At 42.3% G+C, this 19,095-nt stretch overlaps 1 protein-coding gene across 5 annotated transcripts; it reads left to right on the forward strand.

Moving 5' to 3' along the window:
• The first annotated feature begins 7 nt into the window (after positions 1–7).
• HNRNPA3 (heterogeneous nuclear ribonucleoprotein A3) lies at positions 8–18,377 on the forward strand. 5 transcript variants are annotated; one of them, XR_001413377.1, is made up of 13 exons: positions 8–68; positions 3,756–3,867; positions 7,957–8,079; positions 8,170–8,316; positions 8,400–8,610; positions 8,859–8,948; positions 9,010–9,117; positions 9,237–9,317; positions 10,415–10,561; positions 11,824–11,949; positions 12,036–12,107; positions 15,703–15,777; positions 15,978–18,377. XR_001413377.1 is itself a non-coding variant. In XM_014954347.1 (13 exons), exons 3-12 carry the CDS (start codon positions 3,802–3,804, stop codon positions 12,086–12,088), a joined length of 1,152 nt encoding a protein of 383 aa, XP_014809833.1. In that variant the 5' UTR covers positions 51–68; positions 1,564–1,639; positions 3,756–3,801; the 3' UTR covers positions 12,089–12,107; positions 12,194–14,650. The 5 variants fall into 5 exon arrangements, 4 of the variants coding, with proteins under 4 accessions (XP_014809834.1, XP_014809832.1, XP_014809836.1 ...); XM_014954347.1 differs by lacking the exons at positions 15,703–15,777; positions 15,978–18,377 and adding exons at positions 1,564–1,639; positions 12,194–14,650 and having other exon boundaries at positions 51–68; XM_014954348.1 differs by having other exon boundaries at positions 15,703–18,377.
• The last annotated feature ends 718 nt before the right edge of the window (positions 18,378–19,095 follow it).

Below are 19,095 nucleotides of genomic sequence, written 5' to 3' on the forward strand. Positions count from 1 at the left end.
CCCCTCCCCCGTCTTCCCCTGGGCTCCATATTGATACTGAAGGAGGCAAGTCTGGTCACAAAATGGAGGTAACTGCCCGTCGTGCTCGGGGAGCTGGCCCCGCTGGGCTGAGCTGAGGCTAGGGTGGAAGGGAAGGTGAAGCGGCCTCCTTCTCCTTCCCCCCCCCCTTTCCCCCCTCCCCCGCCGCAGTAGAGCCGCTGTAACTCGCCGCCGGGGGGAAGGGGGAAGGTGGGCGCGGCGGGCTGTGAGGGGGAGGCGGCACGTAGCGGTGGCACCCGCCGCCGCCGCCGCCGCCTCCTCGTAGCGTGTTTCTGCCGGGCTTCAGCCCCGGTTTCCCCTGCGCCATGGCGCATTAGCCCGCAATGGCGGCTGCTGGCAGGAAGAGGGAGGGTGCGGGAGAGGCTGCGCTTCCGCCGTGCGGCCCCTCGGGCACGGCGGCGGCGGCCGCCATTTCGCTGCGCTCCGGAGCGGGAGGGGGGGGTGGGGGAGGAGGCCTGCCCCGCGGCTGGGGACTGCGCTGTGGGCAGCAGAGCCCTTCTTGGCTATCCGGGGGGACACCGAAATGCTTTAAAGGCGGATTCCGGCGAAAGCGTGGAGAAGCGGGGCCCACACGTGGCTCGTGTCATTGTTCTGTCCTCCTCGTGTGGCCCGCCATGTAAGCTCCCCGGAGCGGTGCGCCAGGGATGTGGATTTTCCCACGTATTTTCCTGGGAAACAGACTTTTAAAGCACGAAGGTCGTTTAATTCAGTACTCAAGTTCCTCTCTTAAGGGATGCCGGTACACGTTGCGGCACTTCCCTAATATCCTTCACCCCTTTCCACGCGGGAGTTAGCGCGAGTAGCGAGCTTTTGTAGCCCGGGGGAGGTGGGGAAGGTACAGTCCTAAGCTCTCTCCAATAGTTTCCCGTTTCCCTTCCTTCACTCCCCCAGCCACACATGCACAAGAGCCACGACACTCGGTGGTGTCTTGCCATGATCCTAGTGGGGAACACGAAGAAGCAGACCTGCACAACCTTGGGTCAAATTTCTCTCAACTTGAATGAAGTCGAGATCATATGCGCACTGGGGCATTCTGCGCACCCTCTCCAGAGGGAAATACTGTCATGATATACCCCCTTGCTTTTCTTTCCTCTCTCCTCAAAATCTACGGGTTTTTGCTCAAGTATTTCAAGTAGAGTATGGTGAACAAAAATTAAGCAGAGTTGGGGGTTTTGGAAGTGGGTTGTTAGTTTTTTTGCGGTAGTTTTTTGGGAGTTTTTTTGGACCCCTTTCTTTCCAATATGGAAACTTGGAGAGTTGAGAGCAGAGAAACCAACAGATCACACAAGTTTTGTCCTATGTTAAAAGCAGAAAAGAAACTGGATCCCTTAGCAAAACAGCTAAAAATAACTCTTTTCCATGTAAGCTATTGTTTTAGATGCTTCAGGATTGTTAATAGTTTTACAATAGTTTTACAAATGGGAGGGATGATGTTCAAAGCATTTGAACATTCTTCAGTAAAGCTTGGAAACCCATCTCATAAGTTATTAAGCTAATATCTTCTTGTTTGTTTTTTTTTCCCAGCAGACACTGGCATTGTAAATAAGCTGCCAACACACTTAGAGCTGAAAATCTACTGTTTTGCTGCTTTAACTCTTAGGTTAGTCATAATATACTGTATACATGTCAGGTCCAACTTTAACTATTTAGAAAAAAAGACCAGTGCATCTCCCTAGTAGTCTCTGATTGGACAGGTAAATTTCCTTCTTGGGAATGTCTGTTTCACCTCCACTGTCTAATTTCTTGTCTCTGCAAGAGATACAGTAGCATTATAAGTTCCTTTAAGTAATGACGCATCTCCTAGTGACTTTTTTCTCGTTATATCCAACAAATCTGTTCTGAGACTACTTTCAGCACTCTAGTTAAGTTGCACTATACAACTCTTTCAACACTAGTCTAACTCGATACAAATGTTGTGTATGTTTTTATTTAGAGTTGAGTATTTTGTTGATGCTAAGTATAAAAAACTAATACTGACATTGATATTTTTAATGGCTTTTCATGGGGCAAAAGAGGAATAGGGCTGAACAGAGCTGAGTTCTGCTTCAGCTGATGGCATGCAGTAGCAAGGAGACAGTTCTCTTATGACCATCATGGCCTGCACAGGCCATTGTGCAGAGGCCATGCCTGAGAGCTTTATGTTGGCCAGCATGGAGCCTCACTGGAGAAAGCAGCAGGTGACAAAATCGGAGAGGGAATTGCATGCTTTTAATTACTTAAAAAGAGTATTTAAATAGGCTTACCCCTTTCCTCTCTAAAAATTCCCAACGTTTTATTTTAGCATACAACAAGTTTTTAAAAAGTTAACATTCTCTTTCATATCTCCTGTGTTTGACTTATGGAATTGAACAGCTCAGTTGAAACACTTAGTATCCCAATACTTTCTAAGTCAAACTGATGTTTGATTTAAAGGATTTCAAGAGCAGGTTTAACATTGCATAGAGAGGAACTGAAGACACTTTGATGTTACTTCATAAAACCTCTATAAATGTTAATACATGGTACTCCTCATTTCACAGTTGAATTTAATTTGATGCTGGATTTTAACATGGGATTATATTAAATAATTAAACTTTGAATAACAAAACTTTGAATAACAGTACATATTGGTCATCAGTAGACATCTGCTTGCCCTTCCCCATGCAGTATTTGTAGGAATTAAACTTTAAGGCCACCCCCCAACCCAAAAAGCCCACAAAAATACACCTAATCTTGTAAATATCAGTGTTTTCAATGCAGCAGAAATATAGTTTTATGGAAGCATGTCATTTAGTTGACAGTATTCTATTTTGTCTACTGTAAAAAAAGTTTCAAGAAACATCCAAGGTAGTGATAAATTGTAGCAAAACATACTAATACAGTGTAGTAAGAAAGTAACTTGATTATCTCAGAAGCTTTGAAATAATAAAGGCTAAAGGGAATGTGATTTTTTTTGTTTGAATGCTGAGATGTGGGTTCATTCACTGAATTTATGTTGTGAAATACTTGATTTTAGTACTGATATATTAACTTTGTTAAGGTTTATTTTGAAAAGTTGGGCATGTAAATAGTACAGGGTAGTAATCAAATCTATCACTTGGAAGCAAAAGTAATGCAGACGGCTAATGCTACAGATTGCTGAGGATCAAGTGTTAAAATTTCTGATGTTGCAAGAATAGAATCAGTAAAGGATTCTTACACTGGTGTTAGTGGAAAATATTTTCCAATACAGAAAACATTTAACACATCTAATGTTCCAGTTTTGTAGGCTGCTGGGTCACTGATTACAATAGGTTACATATAAGATAATTCTGATAAGCAATATTTGCAAAATGTTAAGTATTTTTGGGTTTAAAATCTAGAGAAGTAGAATTTGATTTATGTAGTGGGTTTGGGTATCAAAGATGGAATTTGTTTGCCCTGTACCAGTTGTATTCACGATAGTTATGCAAGACAGTAATTGACATGGGTTGTTTTCTACAGATTTTAGCTTTAGGTTGTACCTAGTTATTCCAACAGTTGTAGGATAGCAAATGTTCCTTCTGCAGCTCTTCCTAACGGTGATGGAATAGGCTGAGGATTTTTACTCTACCCTTTTAAATGCTGCTTTTTTCTTTTTCTACTTTCACCCCCCTTCACGTTTCCTCCAGTAAAGCCACACCCGTGGGCTGCAGGCAGAGAAGGCCCCGCCGCACAGGAATTGGGGTAAGTACTGACTTATCCAACCTGTTTTCTAGGTTTCCTAGGTCTAAAAGACAGCCCGAGTTAGAGTACCCTTCCAAAATGGCTGCTCTTAAGGAAGAGAGAGACGTGGAGGACTACAAGAGGAAAGGAAGACGATCCTCACAGGTGAGAGGATTGTGTTTTATTTTTTATTTTAAAAAGTAGCTTTAAGGGGAAAAGATTTAAAAAAAAAAACCTTTACCATTTCTGTCTAATGTATTAATTCATAGATGTTTTTCTACCTTCTTCATCCCCGTATTAGTAACTTTAAGTTGTAGTATATTACAGTTTTAAGGGGTGGGGTGTTAAGCATAATAAGAAAATTTTGCTTTACTAGTGTTTTGTTAGAAGACTGATTACATGTAGGTTTGTGATGCAAGCAAGGTGTAACTTTTTTTTTAAGAAATTCATGCATCCTCAGAGTATCAGCAGAAACTTTATTCCATCCTATCTTCAAAGTCCTGTTTCTAGTGGGAATGAAGACAGGTTCTTTTTTTTTTCTTTTTTTTTTTAATGGTTGCCTAAAAGTCACTGCAAATGAAAGCGAGGCTGTACTAAGTAAAAATAACTGTTTTCTTTTGCTTCTAGCAGAAATACCGTAGACTGAATAAGGTGCGTAGTATAGAGAAGATGTTGGGGCTGTTCTGGGCGGAGGGGAGCTAGATACTTTGGGGCAGGGTGTGGAAACGGGAGGGGGGAATAAAAAGTCTTGACACCCTTCAGAAAGTAAACTCAATTTTAAGACCAGCAGAGAGGGTGTTCGCTATGGTTATGTAGCTTATCACTGAGACACTTTCTGATTGCTTATTTTTATTTGTTTGCTGTCTAATATGACTTTCCCAGGGTGCCTGAGTATTTTAGCTCTCTCAAACCAGCTCTGTGTGGAAGGGTGCGGCGCTGCAGTGCGGGAGGGGCTGTAGGCGGGGGTGAGGAGCGCGCCGTGTGCGGGCTGCGTGGGCCGCATCGCCCGTGGTTATTGTGTATGGAAGCACGGTGTGTGAAGGCCTCCTGCGAGGAACTTTGGGCTTTGGATAGAATGTAACTGGGGTCGCTCTTGTGGTTACAAAAGTATCTTGCCCCGGAATGTATCAAAAGCTATTAAGTTTCTAGCTGAAAAGGTCTGGCAGAGAAAGTGCGGTGAGGACCGGGTTGCGGTGCGGTTCCCGGGGCAGAGCAGCCCGGCCGGGCGGGTGCAGCCGCGGGTGCGCTGCGGGGAGGCACGGCGCGATGCGATGCAGGGGAGCGCTCCGCCTGAAAACGCTTCTTTTGGAGGGAAATGCCAAAGGAAACTCCAAAGGGCCGAGTATCCGAAACCCCCGGCCGTCGAGGGGAGCCGGGCGCGTCCCCGGCCGCTCCCTGCCCGCCCGCGGGGCCGCCCATGGCGCCACTGCGGCGCGGGGACGTGGCCGGCGCTGCTGCGCGCCCGCGCCTTCCCGCTCCGCCCCCGGCGCCATATTGAGGGTGGAGGAGACGAGGTCGCTCACAAAATGGCGGCGGTCGGTGCTGCGCAGAGCGCTGGCTTAAGGGAGGAAGTCGCTAGTCAAAGGTGTGGATGGAAAGTTCCCCGCCTCCTCAGAGCCCTTTAATATGTTTGGGGAGTCTCTTGAGCTGCTTAAGGGCAGGAACAGCGCTGGTTGCCAGCTTGCTGGCTGCAGGCAGGCTGGGCGTTTTTACCGCTACTCCCCCTCCTCCTTCCCGCGACCGAAGGAGTACTGCAAAATGGCGTGCTGGCCCGCAGCGTCAGCTGAGTGGGAGGGAGGGAGGGAGGGAGCCTGCTGATCTTATTGAAGCAATGTGGTAGCTGGGGAAGAAGGGAGAGATCTGTGCTGCAGGGTTTTCTGCCCAGGAGAGAGTGCTTGTTATAACTAACTTGGAGCGGAAGGACTGAGAAACAACATCTTGTGTGATAGAGGACAGCGTTCTGAAAACCCTAGAGATTCTTATCCCCAGTGAGAACAAGATGCCTGAAAAAACCAAATAATTCCCTAAGAAAATGTCATCTTTTATTTCTGTGAAGTGTTCTATTGGAGGATAATTTCTCTCCGATAGAAGAGAGAAGATATAACAGCAGGTGTTTTCTTCCCACATGAGAACATCACTTCATGTGCACATAATAAAAATAAGTAGAAAAGGACTTAACTTTTCCTTTCAGGAGTGACCTGAAAAGTTCTGTGGTCATTCTTTGAAGGTAAAAGCAGTTGCCAGCTGGAACCCTGTAAACCTTGAGGTGTGTCAGAGAACTGTGAAAAGTCTGTCTAATTTTTCCTTATAGGTTTATTGTTTTGGAGAAGTCTAAACTTTACAGTTTTGTGTAATAAATTTTCTCTTAGTATGTGCAGGAGGGTTTGAAACATTTAATGTTCCCAGTTTTAACAAAACCCAGCTAAAAATTAGGTAGTGTCAGTAAATTAAAAATAAAATGCAATTAGCAACAGAAACTAGTATTTCACTTAACCTACAATATTTTCTGGATACAGTAGATGTGTTATCCTGTAAGAGTTTAAGCTTATGTATAGTTAGAGGGGAGTCCAGACCACTTAGGAGACCACAGAAAAGAAACTTTACTTTGTAGTCACAGAACCATTGACTGTTAGTCACTTAATGTAATGTTCCTGTAGTGACAAAGCTAGTGATTTAAATAGAGAGTTGTTACTATGAATGCTAGGGCTCTTCCTTGCTAGGTTTAGCAGGTGTAAGAGCAGGGTCTACTTCCCAGACAGCTTTTCATAATCTAGTCATTTTTTCCCTGTAGTACAACTTGAACATTATAAATCTATGGTTTACTAAAGGAGTATGTAATTCAGAAATTCTTTTTGCCACATATTGCTTCACAATATTAATTGCTCTTTAGGGTGATTGTCTTGCACTCAAAGGGACGTATGCTTTTCTGGCCAGTCCTAGGACCACCACCCACTCTGTTTAAACTGGCAAGGTTAAAGTAGTTCACCTTTGGGTTTGAAGCAAGATATCTACATGTAGAAGTCTGTGGCTGGTTTTGTGTAGTTCAGCTCTCAGGCTAATGCTGCATCTTGTCTAGGTTGACCCACTGCAGCAGCAGCAGTGAAGCCTGTTACACGTTCATGCTGCAGAATTGAAGCAACCTGCAGCATAGCTAGCCAGCCACTTGTTGTGCAGTGTTCTACAGGCACAGATGTACCAGCTTGCTCAATAAGATTTTAGTTTGGTTGCTTTTTGTAAGACTTCTCTGTCTTGGGGATGGGAGAAAGTTGTAAAATAGTTTTGCATAAACTCCTGTTAAATGTGTGGCAGAATACTCCCTGCCTAACTAAAAAAACATGCAACACTGAAAGAGAGCAGAAACACTAATGCACTTGTAAGCCCTCTTAATTCATGCTATAGAAAACTGGACTCTGAAAAATAGCTCATTTTAAAACGTGGCTGTTCATATATAGGTGGTACTGTCAAGAGCTTCAGTTAAACTTAGGTTAGTTTTACGATGCATGTTAAGGTACTAGTCTTATCCCAGTAGTTGGTACTACTGGTCATTGATTCATTGTTATTCAAGATGGTTTTTTGTCTGTAAGACAAAAGTCCATGTCGATTCACATTTAAAAGGTATTTCCCATAACACTGAAAACCTCATATGTAATTCTTCTTTCTTGCTTGCATGCATTCAACTTAAAAAACTATCCAAGTACAAAATACAGAATTTTAATTAATTAAGAATCAATAAATTTCTTCAACATGCTTGAAAATAACCTTTCAAAATGGATATCCCAAAAGACTAGATGCTCCGTTTGGACAATAACCTCTTTTTTTTGTACACTGTGTTCTTAAAGTGTTTTTTTATAGTTCCTCATGATTGTGCTTCATAAAGTGTTAAACTTCCCTTTATCTAGCAGCGCTTCATTGCTGATCCCTACAGAGCAATACACAACTCGAACATAAGATAGGCATAAAATGAATGCACTTCCGGAGGGGGGGGGAGCAACCAAATTATTTAGTGTATTGAAATCTCTTTAGTGTTGTTTGCATTTGAGCACTTTTAAGTTGTTAGTTAGTTAGTGTTTTAATTAAAATCACACCTCATTAAGTGTTTACTATGCTGCTGTCTTAACCCATTAGAAGTTGTTTTTACGTAAATGTATTTACCTATTTGTAGTTAAAACGTGCACAGATAATTTTTAGAAATTCTGTGAAATTTCAGGTTTGTGATTTGTATTCAAAATATGTTTTTGATTTTTTATTTTGTAGGGCCATGAGCCAAAGGAGCCGGAGCAGTTGAGAAAGCTGTTCATTGGAGGCCTGAGCTTTGAAACAACAGATGACAGCTTGAGAGAGCACTTCGAAAAATGGGGCACGCTCACGGACTGTGTGGTAAAGTGTCAAATATTAGTTTGTGCCTTTGGAAGGATATAGGTACTTAATCTAGTACAGCAATGCAGAGTACCCTCTATGTTGTTGCAGGTGATGAGAGACCCACAAACAAAACGTTCCAGAGGCTTCGGCTTTGTCACTTACTCTTGTGTGGAGGAGGTGGATGCTGCCATGAGTGCTCGACCACATAAGGTCGATGGACGGGTGGTTGAACCAAAGAGAGCAGTTTCGAGGGAGGTGAGTTAAGTATCTCGGTTAACCTTATTTCCTGATTTTTACCTAATAATGTCAAACACTGAGTGTCATTTTTGGCGTTGTAGGATTCTGTAAAGCCTGGAGCACATCTCACAGTAAAGAAAATATTTGTTGGTGGAATTAAAGAAGACACAGAGGAATATAATTTAAGGGAGTACTTTGAAAAATATGGCAAGATTGAAACCATAGAAGTCATGGAAGACAGGCAAAGCGGAAAGAAAAGAGGCTTCGCTTTTGTAACTTTCGATGATCACGATACAGTTGATAAAATTGTTGGTATGTAACTCCTTAGGGAGAAATGTCTTCTGGGATAAGTGTATCATTAGATTTCAGGACAGCAGTGTTGTTCTTATGGTGTCAGTATGTAAGATGTTGTCATAATCAACTGCTTGGCTAATATAAGAGGTGGGGTAGATTTAATGTTCCTTTTGGAAGCCTTACAATAACTTTCTATGGGAGTTTAGAACCTATTGGTTTCAATTATTTGATTTTCTAATTCTTTGTTATTTCACAATTTTCTCTAGTTCAGAAATACCATACTATAAATGGACATAACTGTGAAGTGAAAAAAGCACTCTCAAAACAAGAGATGCAGACTGCCAGCTCTCAGAGAGGTGAGTTTGGAGTTGTGCGTGGTTATTTTATGTAACTGGCTTTCAATTGATGTAATTAAAGCAAAATATTTTGTAGGCCGTGGGGGTGGCTCAGGCAACTTCATGGGTCGTGGAAACTTCGGAGGCGGTGGAGGGAATTTTGGCAGAGGAGGAAACTTTGGTGGAAGAGGTAAATGACTGGAATGTTTGTATAGAATGTGATTTCTATTTTTTTATTTCCTGTGTCAGTTGGCTTAAACACTTAACACGTGTGTTCAGGAAAACATTCTCATCTGTTTTGTGTTCCAGGAGGCTATGGGGGTGGTGGTGGCGGTGGTGGGAGCAGAGGAAGCTTTGGGGGTGGTGACGGATACAATGGATTTGGTGATGGTAAGTGTATTGTTCGCTTCTGGTTTTTTTCACCCAGTGTTATAACCAGCCGTAAGTCTTGTCTTCACCTTGGAAATCAAGTCTGCTTTGGTGATGTTTTCTACACTGTAGGGCTGGGAACAGTTAAAGGTTTTTTGTTTTCCCCACAAAATGATGGGTGGGAAAAAATACTCCTTTATATGTACCCTTTAGATAACCTCATCTCATGAGTTCATGCTGTTTATGATGATTGAGAACTAAACGAAGATTCTAATGTCAGTTAATTAAGATGACTGAAACTGAATAAAGCAGTGACCAACTAAGATAACATATCTTTTCAATCAGCTGTAAGACTTTTCATGGCTTGGTAGTATCTTTTTCATTATGAAGTTTGAATGAGTATCTGAAGTGCATCTGAAGAGAACTGTGAACTGTGGACATTACCAAATGGTGGTGAAAGTAGCATTTGGGGAGGGGATGGGGAGCAAGGGAAGTGGCACGTAGTTATTTATGTCCTGATTCTGTAGGCAGGTAGGGATGTTGAGTCCTTTGGAACCATTTCCTAGTTGGGAGTTATTCCAACAAAATATCTGAGACCAAGTCAGCATCTGGAATACTAAGTCTTTCAGATGTGCTTTACATGATCAGAAAAAAATAACGTCCAGTAGCTTTGACACAGATGTAAATGAAGCTGTATGTCTAGATAAAAACTGTAAAACAGAATTCTTTTGAGGGCTTTGCCTAATGAGTCATTTCAGTTCAGAGGAATAGAGAGGCTCGTTCACAGTACTGACACCACCATTTGTGTAAAGAGGCAGTAATTACATCTAATAGGGGTGGTAGCAGCAGGTCTGTGTATTTTCTGTGAGCCAGAATGAACTTTTAAGTGTCGTGCTTCAACGGTATACCTTAACTAATTTATTTTTTTTTAATTGATTAAATAGTTTCCATAAATGATTCAACCACAATGAATATAGTACGAGGAAAACATTGTGGGAGATTTTTTTTTTTACTGTGTATTTTTTTGTTGGTTTTTTTGCTTGTTTGTTTTTAAAGGGACCTTTTCTTACCGATATTTAGCTTGAATGTGCTCAGTTTGGTTCTTCTTTTATTCAAAGGTGGCAACTATGGAGGTGGTCCTGGGTATGGCAGCAGAGGAGGTTATGGTGGTGGTGGAGGACCAGGATATGGAAACCCAGGTGGTGGATATGGAGGTGGAGGAGGAGGATATGATGGCTACAACGAAGGAGGAAATTTCGGTGGTGGTAAGATGCCAGCTTTAAGTAGAGTTCTATGTTTTTAGTAAGGTCTGAGTTGTACAATGCCTAAAGTATGATACTGCATGCAATGAGTTAATGCAATTAGGTCTTAGCAGAATGCTCTGTTCCATAAGGAAAGTTCTTTTCCCTCTGGATCAGCTTTAATACACTATATACAACATTGTTTTGCCACGAACTTATTTTTCAAAAAAACAGCAGCTATAAACCTATGTGTGGAGGGAGAGAAGAAGGATTTTTAATCTGACCATTTGAAGTGTCGCTGTTGTTGTCAGATACCAGTTCACATCATGTAGATCACATCCTCCTTGGTGAGGACTGCACATCTAGGTTTCTATAAGCTTTTTTATTGTTTGCCTGTGAAATGACCTACTTCAGTTATTTTTATAAAACAGTTCTTTTGTCAATTACACACTCAAATTAGACTAACTGGAAATCACATAGTTGTAATCCTGTTTTAAAGTCTTAGCCAGTGTAGACCCTTGACAAGTATATTTAAAATGTAGGTTAATATCTAACCAAAATACATCTAGCTACATCTTGTTGTATGATCAGTTTAGCTGTGTTCTATGTTATCAGTATTAATTTCCCTGCAGGGATTTCTGAACGATAAGGCTAATCTTTTAATCTGGGGTAACTTCTGTGGAGGTCTTTAATGATGGAGAGGATGTTTCTGGTAAGGGTACCCCACAAATACAAAACTAGCTTAGGTGCACGACTAGAATTGTTGGAGAAGGAGCAGTAAGAACGTGCCAAGAGCTAGTGCAGGTTTGGGGAGTTAAGCTGCAGAACCTACTGCATATTTTATTCTACCCTCTGATGTGTATATGCAGCGTGTCCGTTACAATTCTGTCACTTTTTGGAGCAGATAAATTGTATGTAGTTTACATTATTGTTGTGCAAATCGTTGGGCAGTGGAATAATGATGGTGAAACCTGTGCTTTTGCAAGTTTGAATGCCTTAAATTTGGTCTATTGTTTTAACTTCAAAATTGCCTACTCAAATCTGTGTAAATTTTCTAATGTCATGTGATGTTTTTCACCTTCAATGAAATACCAGTTTCTAATCTTCCAAATGCTAAGGGTCTTCTGTCACTTGTGCATTGTGAGTTAGAGGTAGCGTGCAAAATGCTTGCAATTCTTTTTTAAATTGTTTTGAACAATGACATTTACGTTGGATGTCGTAATTTGGCAAGCTTCATGTCCTAAGTGTTGAACATAAGTGGCTTTATAAATCCGCATTTGTTTCAGGTAATTATGGTGGCAGTGGAAACTACAATGATTTTGGCAATTACAGTGGACAACAGCAATCCAACTATGGTCCCATGAAAGGTGGTGGCAGCTTTGGTGGCAGAAGTTCAGGCAGTCCCTATGGTGGTAAATAGGATTTTGTACCGCAAATATTTGGGGGGTTAAACTTTTTTACTCTTCTTGTATTTCAATGTCTGCCCTGTTTTTTGTAGGTGGTTATGGATCTGGAAGTGGAAGTGGGGGCTATGGTGGTAGAAGATTCTAAAAATGCTACCAGAAAAAGGGTAGGTGTAATGCATATTTCTAATGATGATTAATAATGTACAACTGTGCACTGAGAGTAATAATTTTCTTATCCTGTATTCAACAGGCTACAGTTCTTAGCAGGAGAGAGAGCGAGGAGTTGTCAGGAAAGCTGCAGGTTACTTTGAGACAGTCGTCCCAAATGCATTAGAGGAACTGTAAAATCTGCCACAGAAGGAACGATGATCCATAGTCAGAAAAGTTACCGCAGCTTAAACAGGAAACCCTTCTTGTTCAGGACTGTCATAGCCACAGTTTGCAAAAAGTGCAGCTATTGATTAATGCAATGTAGTGTCGATTAGATGTACATTCCTGAGGTCTTTATCTGTTGTAGCTTTGTCTTTCTTTTTTCTTTTTATTTTCCCATTACATCAGGTATATTGCCCTGTAAATTGTGGTAGTGGTACCAGGAATAAACAAATTAAGGAATTTTTAACTTTTCAATATTTGTGTAGTTCAGTTTTTCCACATTTAGTACAGAGAACTCTATAACAGAAATAAAATGTAGTTTAGGGTGTTTCCTTGTTAGTTAATAGAGAGGATTAATGCATTTCTCAATTACTATTTTGTATTAATTTAAAGTTAACAATAGAAACACCTATTGATTTGCAGTCTTAAGGGGTCTAGTCTCAGTGTATATATGTAACTGTCATTGACATGAGTTACATAGGCATACAGAGGGAAAACATCTGTATGTTGCATTATAGTTTGTTTAGATGTATAACTAGGATTGAGTTACTCAAATTAGTGTTTGTGAATTATAGAACTAAGCTTTACCTTAATGAAAATTTCAAATTACTTTTTGGTTTGTGCATATTTTTTTAATTTGTAGTTCTGTATTAGTACTAGCGCTTCAAGAAAATAAGGCATGATAAATATTTTAACAAGACCAACTTTAGACACATTAAAGCTGTCTCCCGTCTCATTTGAGATGTCTGAGGGATTAACTGCAGTCGCTTCAGTCTTGGGTGAAGAGAAAAAGAAACTTGCTTTTTACCTTTATATTTATTGTACTTCCCGAGAAGTTAAGGTGGGGGGAATCAAGTGCCTGTTTCCTTGGGATATACAATGATTCTGTTTCAATAAAACTATACTTGGGGGAGGGCGGCTTGGAATTTTCATCCCCTTCCTTTGTCCCCGTTTCCCTCTCCCTCACACCAGACTGCGCTGTTTCAATTAAACGAGGTGTCATAGTGAGAGTAATAGGTATGTTCCTCAATAACTTAATGGCTATATACTTTCTTGCATGCACCCTAGGCAATTTTCTGGACACATTCTTCTGACTGGGAGCCAAGGGTAGCACAGGTGTAATCACTGACAGTCCAGGTAACGCGTTCCAAAAGCCCGCTGACCATGGGCTCTAAGTAGTCTAGTTCTCAAGCTTTTTTTCCCTTGCCAATGTCTGCGCTCAGCTCAGAGCTGGAAGAGAAACCAGACGCCATGTAGCTGTACCTGACCGACTAGAAACACTTCCCACCCTGTCGGTACGGGCTTGAGTGGCCACAGGCAGAACCATAGTGTGTTACCACTGGATTTGATGCACTGGAGTAGCAAATCTTATCAGCACATGTGGCTAGAAATTGTACTTCATTCTCACTTCTGACCTCCAAATTAAGGCACTGCAGTCTGTCCTTTCCTCAGCTGATGCGAATTCTCTCTCGACTGTTGCCAGGACAGTGCTTTCTGTCAGCTCAGACTCAGAGGAGTAGGGGCCCAGGCAATAGAAGAAATACTCAGACACTTGACAATGTGCTATTGGAATTATTCACACCTGTTTCACTGCTGGGTCAATGTGCAGTATAAGGTAAATGCGATTCCAGTGTAGGAATGAATCTGCAAAGATGTATGGAATGGCTCAAGGCATAATCAGTCATATATAATAATGAATTATAATTTTAAGAAGTAGCAGAAAAATGAGTGTGTTGTTTGAAAAAAAAAAAAATTAAACATTGTTATTTAAACACTGTTATTGGAGTGTATGTAGACCGCAGTACACTAAACCAAGGAACCGGTGTCAAGATGGTAGCCTCCAAACTGGATTTCAAAGTCTGCTTATTCTTTTCTGTGGAGTTTTAAAATATCTCTAAAGCGAAAGCGAGAATTGGTGATTTAGTGAACGCTTCTGTTGTTGTACATACTAATTTGGGCTTGGGGCGGGGGGGGGGGGGAGGTTGTATTTCAATAAAGGCGTTTTTTAAACAACCCATTTGGAGTTTGAAAACCTCGGAAACTAAAGCACAACTCCCTAGGGAGCCAGCCACCCAGCCACCGACTTGCTTTGTTACGCTACTGCGCTTAGAAGATGTGTAGACTTGTACCTGGGGCCTGCACCTGGTTGCAGGGACAACTGGAGGATGGGGTTGATGTCCCTTCTGACAATTGATCTGGTGTTCCTAAATTATTATTTTATTTTTTTTTTTAGAATGTATTGACAGTGTTCTTTTTAACAGGGCCTCTTGTAGCTGTACTGTGACAACAATGTTAACTTTGCAAAATAGTGTCATAATAAACTTTATGAACAAGATCTGTATGCAACCTTTTAAGAGATGGATGTAAGTGACGGCTGTGTAGGTGGGTGGGGTAGCTTAGCTGGTGTTTGTGACGTGGAAAAGCGTGAGGACAGTGCTTAACCAGCTCTAAAGAACCTAGGATGTACTTGGGGGGGGGGGGCAGGTTGTATTTCAATAAAGGCGTTTTTTAAACAACCCATTTGGAGTTTGAAAACCTCGGAAACTAAAGCACAACTCCCTAGGGAGCCAGCCACCCAGCCACCGACTTGCTTTGTTACGCTACTGCGCTTAGAAGATGTGTAGACTTGTACCTGGGGCCTGCACCTGGTTGCAGGGACAACTGGAGGATGGGGTTGATGTCCCTTCTGACAATTGATCTGGTGTTCCTAAATTATTATTTTATTTTTTTTTTTAGAATGTATTGACAGTGTTCTTTTTAACAGGGCCTCTTGTAGCTGTACTGTGACAACAATGTTAACTTTGCAAAATAGTGTCATAATAAACTTTATGAACAAGATCTGTATGCAACCTTTTAAGAGATGGATGTAAGTGACGGCTGTGTAGGTGGGTGGGGTAGCTTAGCTGGTGTTTGTGACGTGGAAAAGCGTGAGGACAGTGCTTAACCAGCTCTAAAGAACCTAGGATGTACTTCTCTGACCCATACTTTGCTAAGGAGACTCATAAGACAGGACTTCAGCAGCCTATTGAGTATGGAGAAGTCAGCCAGCATAATTGCAGAATGACAAGGCAGCAGGAGCAACAGCTTCAACTTCCAGAAAAGTGAAGGCATAAGATACTGTGGCTGATAGTGAGCAGCTTCCCAAAGGCTAGTTAATCTGCTGGTCACAGCTGAAATATCGAAGAAAGTCTAGCAAGAGTTCTGCACCTTTTGGAACCTCCTTGAGTGATAGCTACTTGAGTTGACTCAAAATCAATAGGTCTAGCATTTAGACCTGAAAGGAAGGGCAATGAGCATAGGTAAGGTTTGCCTTTAACATTTTTCATGAATTATAAAGAGTAGCGGGAGGTTTTTAAACAAGGTAAGAGTAATTTCTTTGATTTTCAGGTTGAATGAGAAGCTGCTGCTTGACAAAATGGGGAATGTCTTGCACATCCTCTTCAATTGAAGGTTTCTGACTGGGTAAGATCTGTAGTGTTTAGTAAAACACTTGTTTAACCCTTATTTCCTTTTAGGCTTTCCTTTGCCAGCCTTTTAGTGTGGAGGGGAAAGCCTTAAGCCTAAGGAGCGAGTCTGGCAGCGGGGGCCGTCCAGCCCTCCCTGCGCTGGCTGGGGGCTGCTGCTGGCGCGGTCGCTACCCCGCAGTCTTCTGTTCCTGCCAGGTACAAAGTGGCTGTGTGTCTGAGATCGACAAGACAGAAATGATACATGTTTTGAAATGCCCGCCCCCCGTTGCCACTGGGGGGGTTGGAGAGAAATTGTTGGTTACCTTTGTCGTACAAAGAGAAGCCCTGCAGAAACCCAGCGCTGAAGACACTGAAGAGGTTCCTCACGGTTCTCGGCAGCGTGTGACACGCTGCTGCTGCTGCAGAAAGTCTGTAAAGGCACTTTGCGTTGGTTAGAGCAGGGGCTTCCCTCCCGATAAATGAGCCTTGGCTTACCAGGTGGGTTTGGATTTATCTCTACAAATCTCCAACAGTTGATTTTCAGACGTTCCGGTGTTTGGTGCTTTCAGGCAGGGTGGGCTCGTGGAGGCTGGTCCTGTCACGTGGCACCCAGCTGAAAGCACAGCTGCATTTATACTGACAAATGGCCAGAAAAGAACTTTTCATGGAATCTGCTTTTCCACATGTTGGTTCTTAACTCTTGGAACATGTATTTCCTCTTCTTCGTCTTTGGTTGTTCCAGGTCTGGGGTATCTTAAACTCCTTTTGTATGGTAGTAGTCCGGTGCCTGCCTGAACTTGCTGATACGTTTTTGAGTCTGTGCGTTATTTTTGTGAAGTCAATTTCTATTTTGGTGTTGCTTTTGCTTCGGTTACTCAGAAAACAAAGTCAAATGGAACGTGTGCATTTCAGCTTTGGGATGTTCACAGGTGGGTTGGAGTGTTTACACTTGTCACCTGCTGTCTGTAAACATCCAAAAAGCAAACTCTTTTGATGTTGTGACACACAACTAAAAGTTAATTTGGAAGCAATTTGCAATGGAAATGTTGAGATTTTCATAAAATCAGGAGTTACTTCATGGGAATCTCATAGTGGCCACAGGGATTTTTAAAAAAAGTTGACAAATGTTTTTGGTTAGCCGAGGTTGAGCCCAGGTGTCAGGGTGCTGCAGTGAGGTCACAGTCACCCCGCAGGGCCCTGTGCTCACAGCTTGGCGCCCAGGTGACAAGGAGCAGTGGAGACCTCTGCTTCTCCCCAGCTCCCTGGGGCACCCCCTGTAGCAGCAGGGAATGGGGAGGAGCATTGGTGTGTCCTGGGCCTTCTCCCTTCAGGGCAAACGCTTTTGTACTTGACGGGAGGGGGAACGTTACACTTTTTTTAATAGCAAAATCTTGACAATGTTTTAATGAAAGTAAGTTTTAACAAAAACCTTTCCAGTTTGCAGCTGCTGCTAGGCCTGTGTAGAGCTTTGCTCTGTCTTACCAGGAGAGGATTGTGCGTTGCTGCAGATGGGTTCTGTGCTCTGGAGGGGGCTTTTCGCAGCACGGTCAGATCTAGATACTCACTGTTAGAATTATTTTCACGTTTGGATTTATAACACTCTCGTTAGACTAATTTGCTTTATTTCAATTATTCATACCCCAATTGATTCAGGAATTAACCTTGTCAAAGCTAAACACATCCTTAAGGAGTGCTTGGTCGAGTGTATCTTTGTCCAAGAGGCAGTTCCAAGAGTTAAGAACGCTGTTTCACGGCTACCTCTCTCTGTAGCGGCTGCGGTTGGAACAGCAGCTCTAAATGTAGATGGAGATGTGAAGATGTAAAGTTAACGAGGCGCTGGGCCCTAAGCTGCAGTTGTGTGGAAGTTGGTTTGATACGTAAACCGGTGTCTTAATCGAAAAGTAAATGGTACGTCCAGGTAGTAAAAAATGTATTTCTCCAAAAGGGGCCCAGGTTGGTGCAGATGTGAGAAGTATTTTGTTTCTGTAACACTGAAATGAAACACGGCGTCTTAACTTTGATGTCCTTCAAATGTGCAAGGTGGGAAGGGGAATGAATGCTCCTGGTCGTTCAAGCATTGATGGTGTGATGTACTGACGTGCTGTCTGTGGTTCCCGTGTTTAAGACATGACCGTGTTTTCATACACTGTCTACGCTGCCATGGAATATTCCCTACGTACCAGTCTGTGGTCTCTGACAAGTGTCTGTATCTTAAGTTTCATGGAGCATGAAAGATCTTGAGTGTCACCAAAATTCAGATATCTGATGGATGATTCTTTTTCTGCTGTGGGTGCTACAGGTTGACATCTCTCTCTAAGATTAGCTTTTTCCTGAACTAAAGTATTCCAAGTATCTACGTAGAAGAAAAATGGCCTTCATGTAGAAGATAATATCGCAAGATTGGAAACAGAATAATATGTTAAAATAACTGGCAAAGACTTGAAGAGCAATGGTGCTAGTGTGCACTGCAATCTTAAAACTTGTGGTTAAACAAGTTTAAAAATAGCATGGAAATTAAAAATGTCAGTATAGTCCATAATGGATGGAAATTTGTTAAAATATTTCAATTTTGTATCAGAATAAAGTGTATGTTGTCAAATGACTTACAATCTCAAATGCGTTGCCCTCACCTTTTTTTAGTGCTGTGTGGAACACAAAGCCCTCTGCGGTCACTGCAACACCCTCCCAGGTACGGGAGGGAGCGCCGTTCCACCCCGGGACTGCAGGGCAGAGGACCTTGGCTCTGCCCAGCTCCGCGGCTGTGCTTATAACGCTTTTAAAAGCTGCATGTTTGGATCAAGGCAGGAATGGTCTCCAGGGGGAGACGTGTCCGTGTCCAAGGTCTGCACTGTCATACGGGAGACTTGGCCATGGCACTAGTCACGCTCAGGTTTGGGAACGTACTCTGTACCTCAGTAATAACAATAATAAAATACAGGATATCATTTGCGAGCTGATGTTTTCACATATATCGAAGTCATCTAAGGTGCAATATTTTCTTTTTTTCCTTAATGAGGTGGGGAGTTTTGATGCGAGTGCAACCATCACTGTGTGCTGGGATGAGAAATACTGGTTTAAATTGAATGTGAGCCGTTGTGGGCCCAGTTACTTCAGGCTGATTCTTTCCTAGTGGAATCAAAAGAGGCTTCTGCACTAAGTGCAGGGTGTGTTTGGTGCTGTTCATCTCGGGCAGGGAAGGCACAAACGTGACAGCCCCCAAAGGCCACGAGGTGCCGTTTGCCCCAGGCTTTCCTCTTAGTGCTGAAATAAGGACGACTGTTTCACAGCCCGTTTGTAATTCCAGTCTGTATTACAGCTAGAGAGAACATTTTCT

The sequence above is a fragment of the Calidris pugnax genome, unplaced genomic scaffold (assembly GCF_001431845.1).
Source record: "Calidris pugnax isolate Ruff unplaced genomic scaffold, ASM143184v1 scaffold103, whole genome shotgun sequence".
Taxonomy (NCBI): Eukaryota; Metazoa; Chordata; class Aves; order Charadriiformes; family Scolopacidae; genus Calidris; species Calidris pugnax.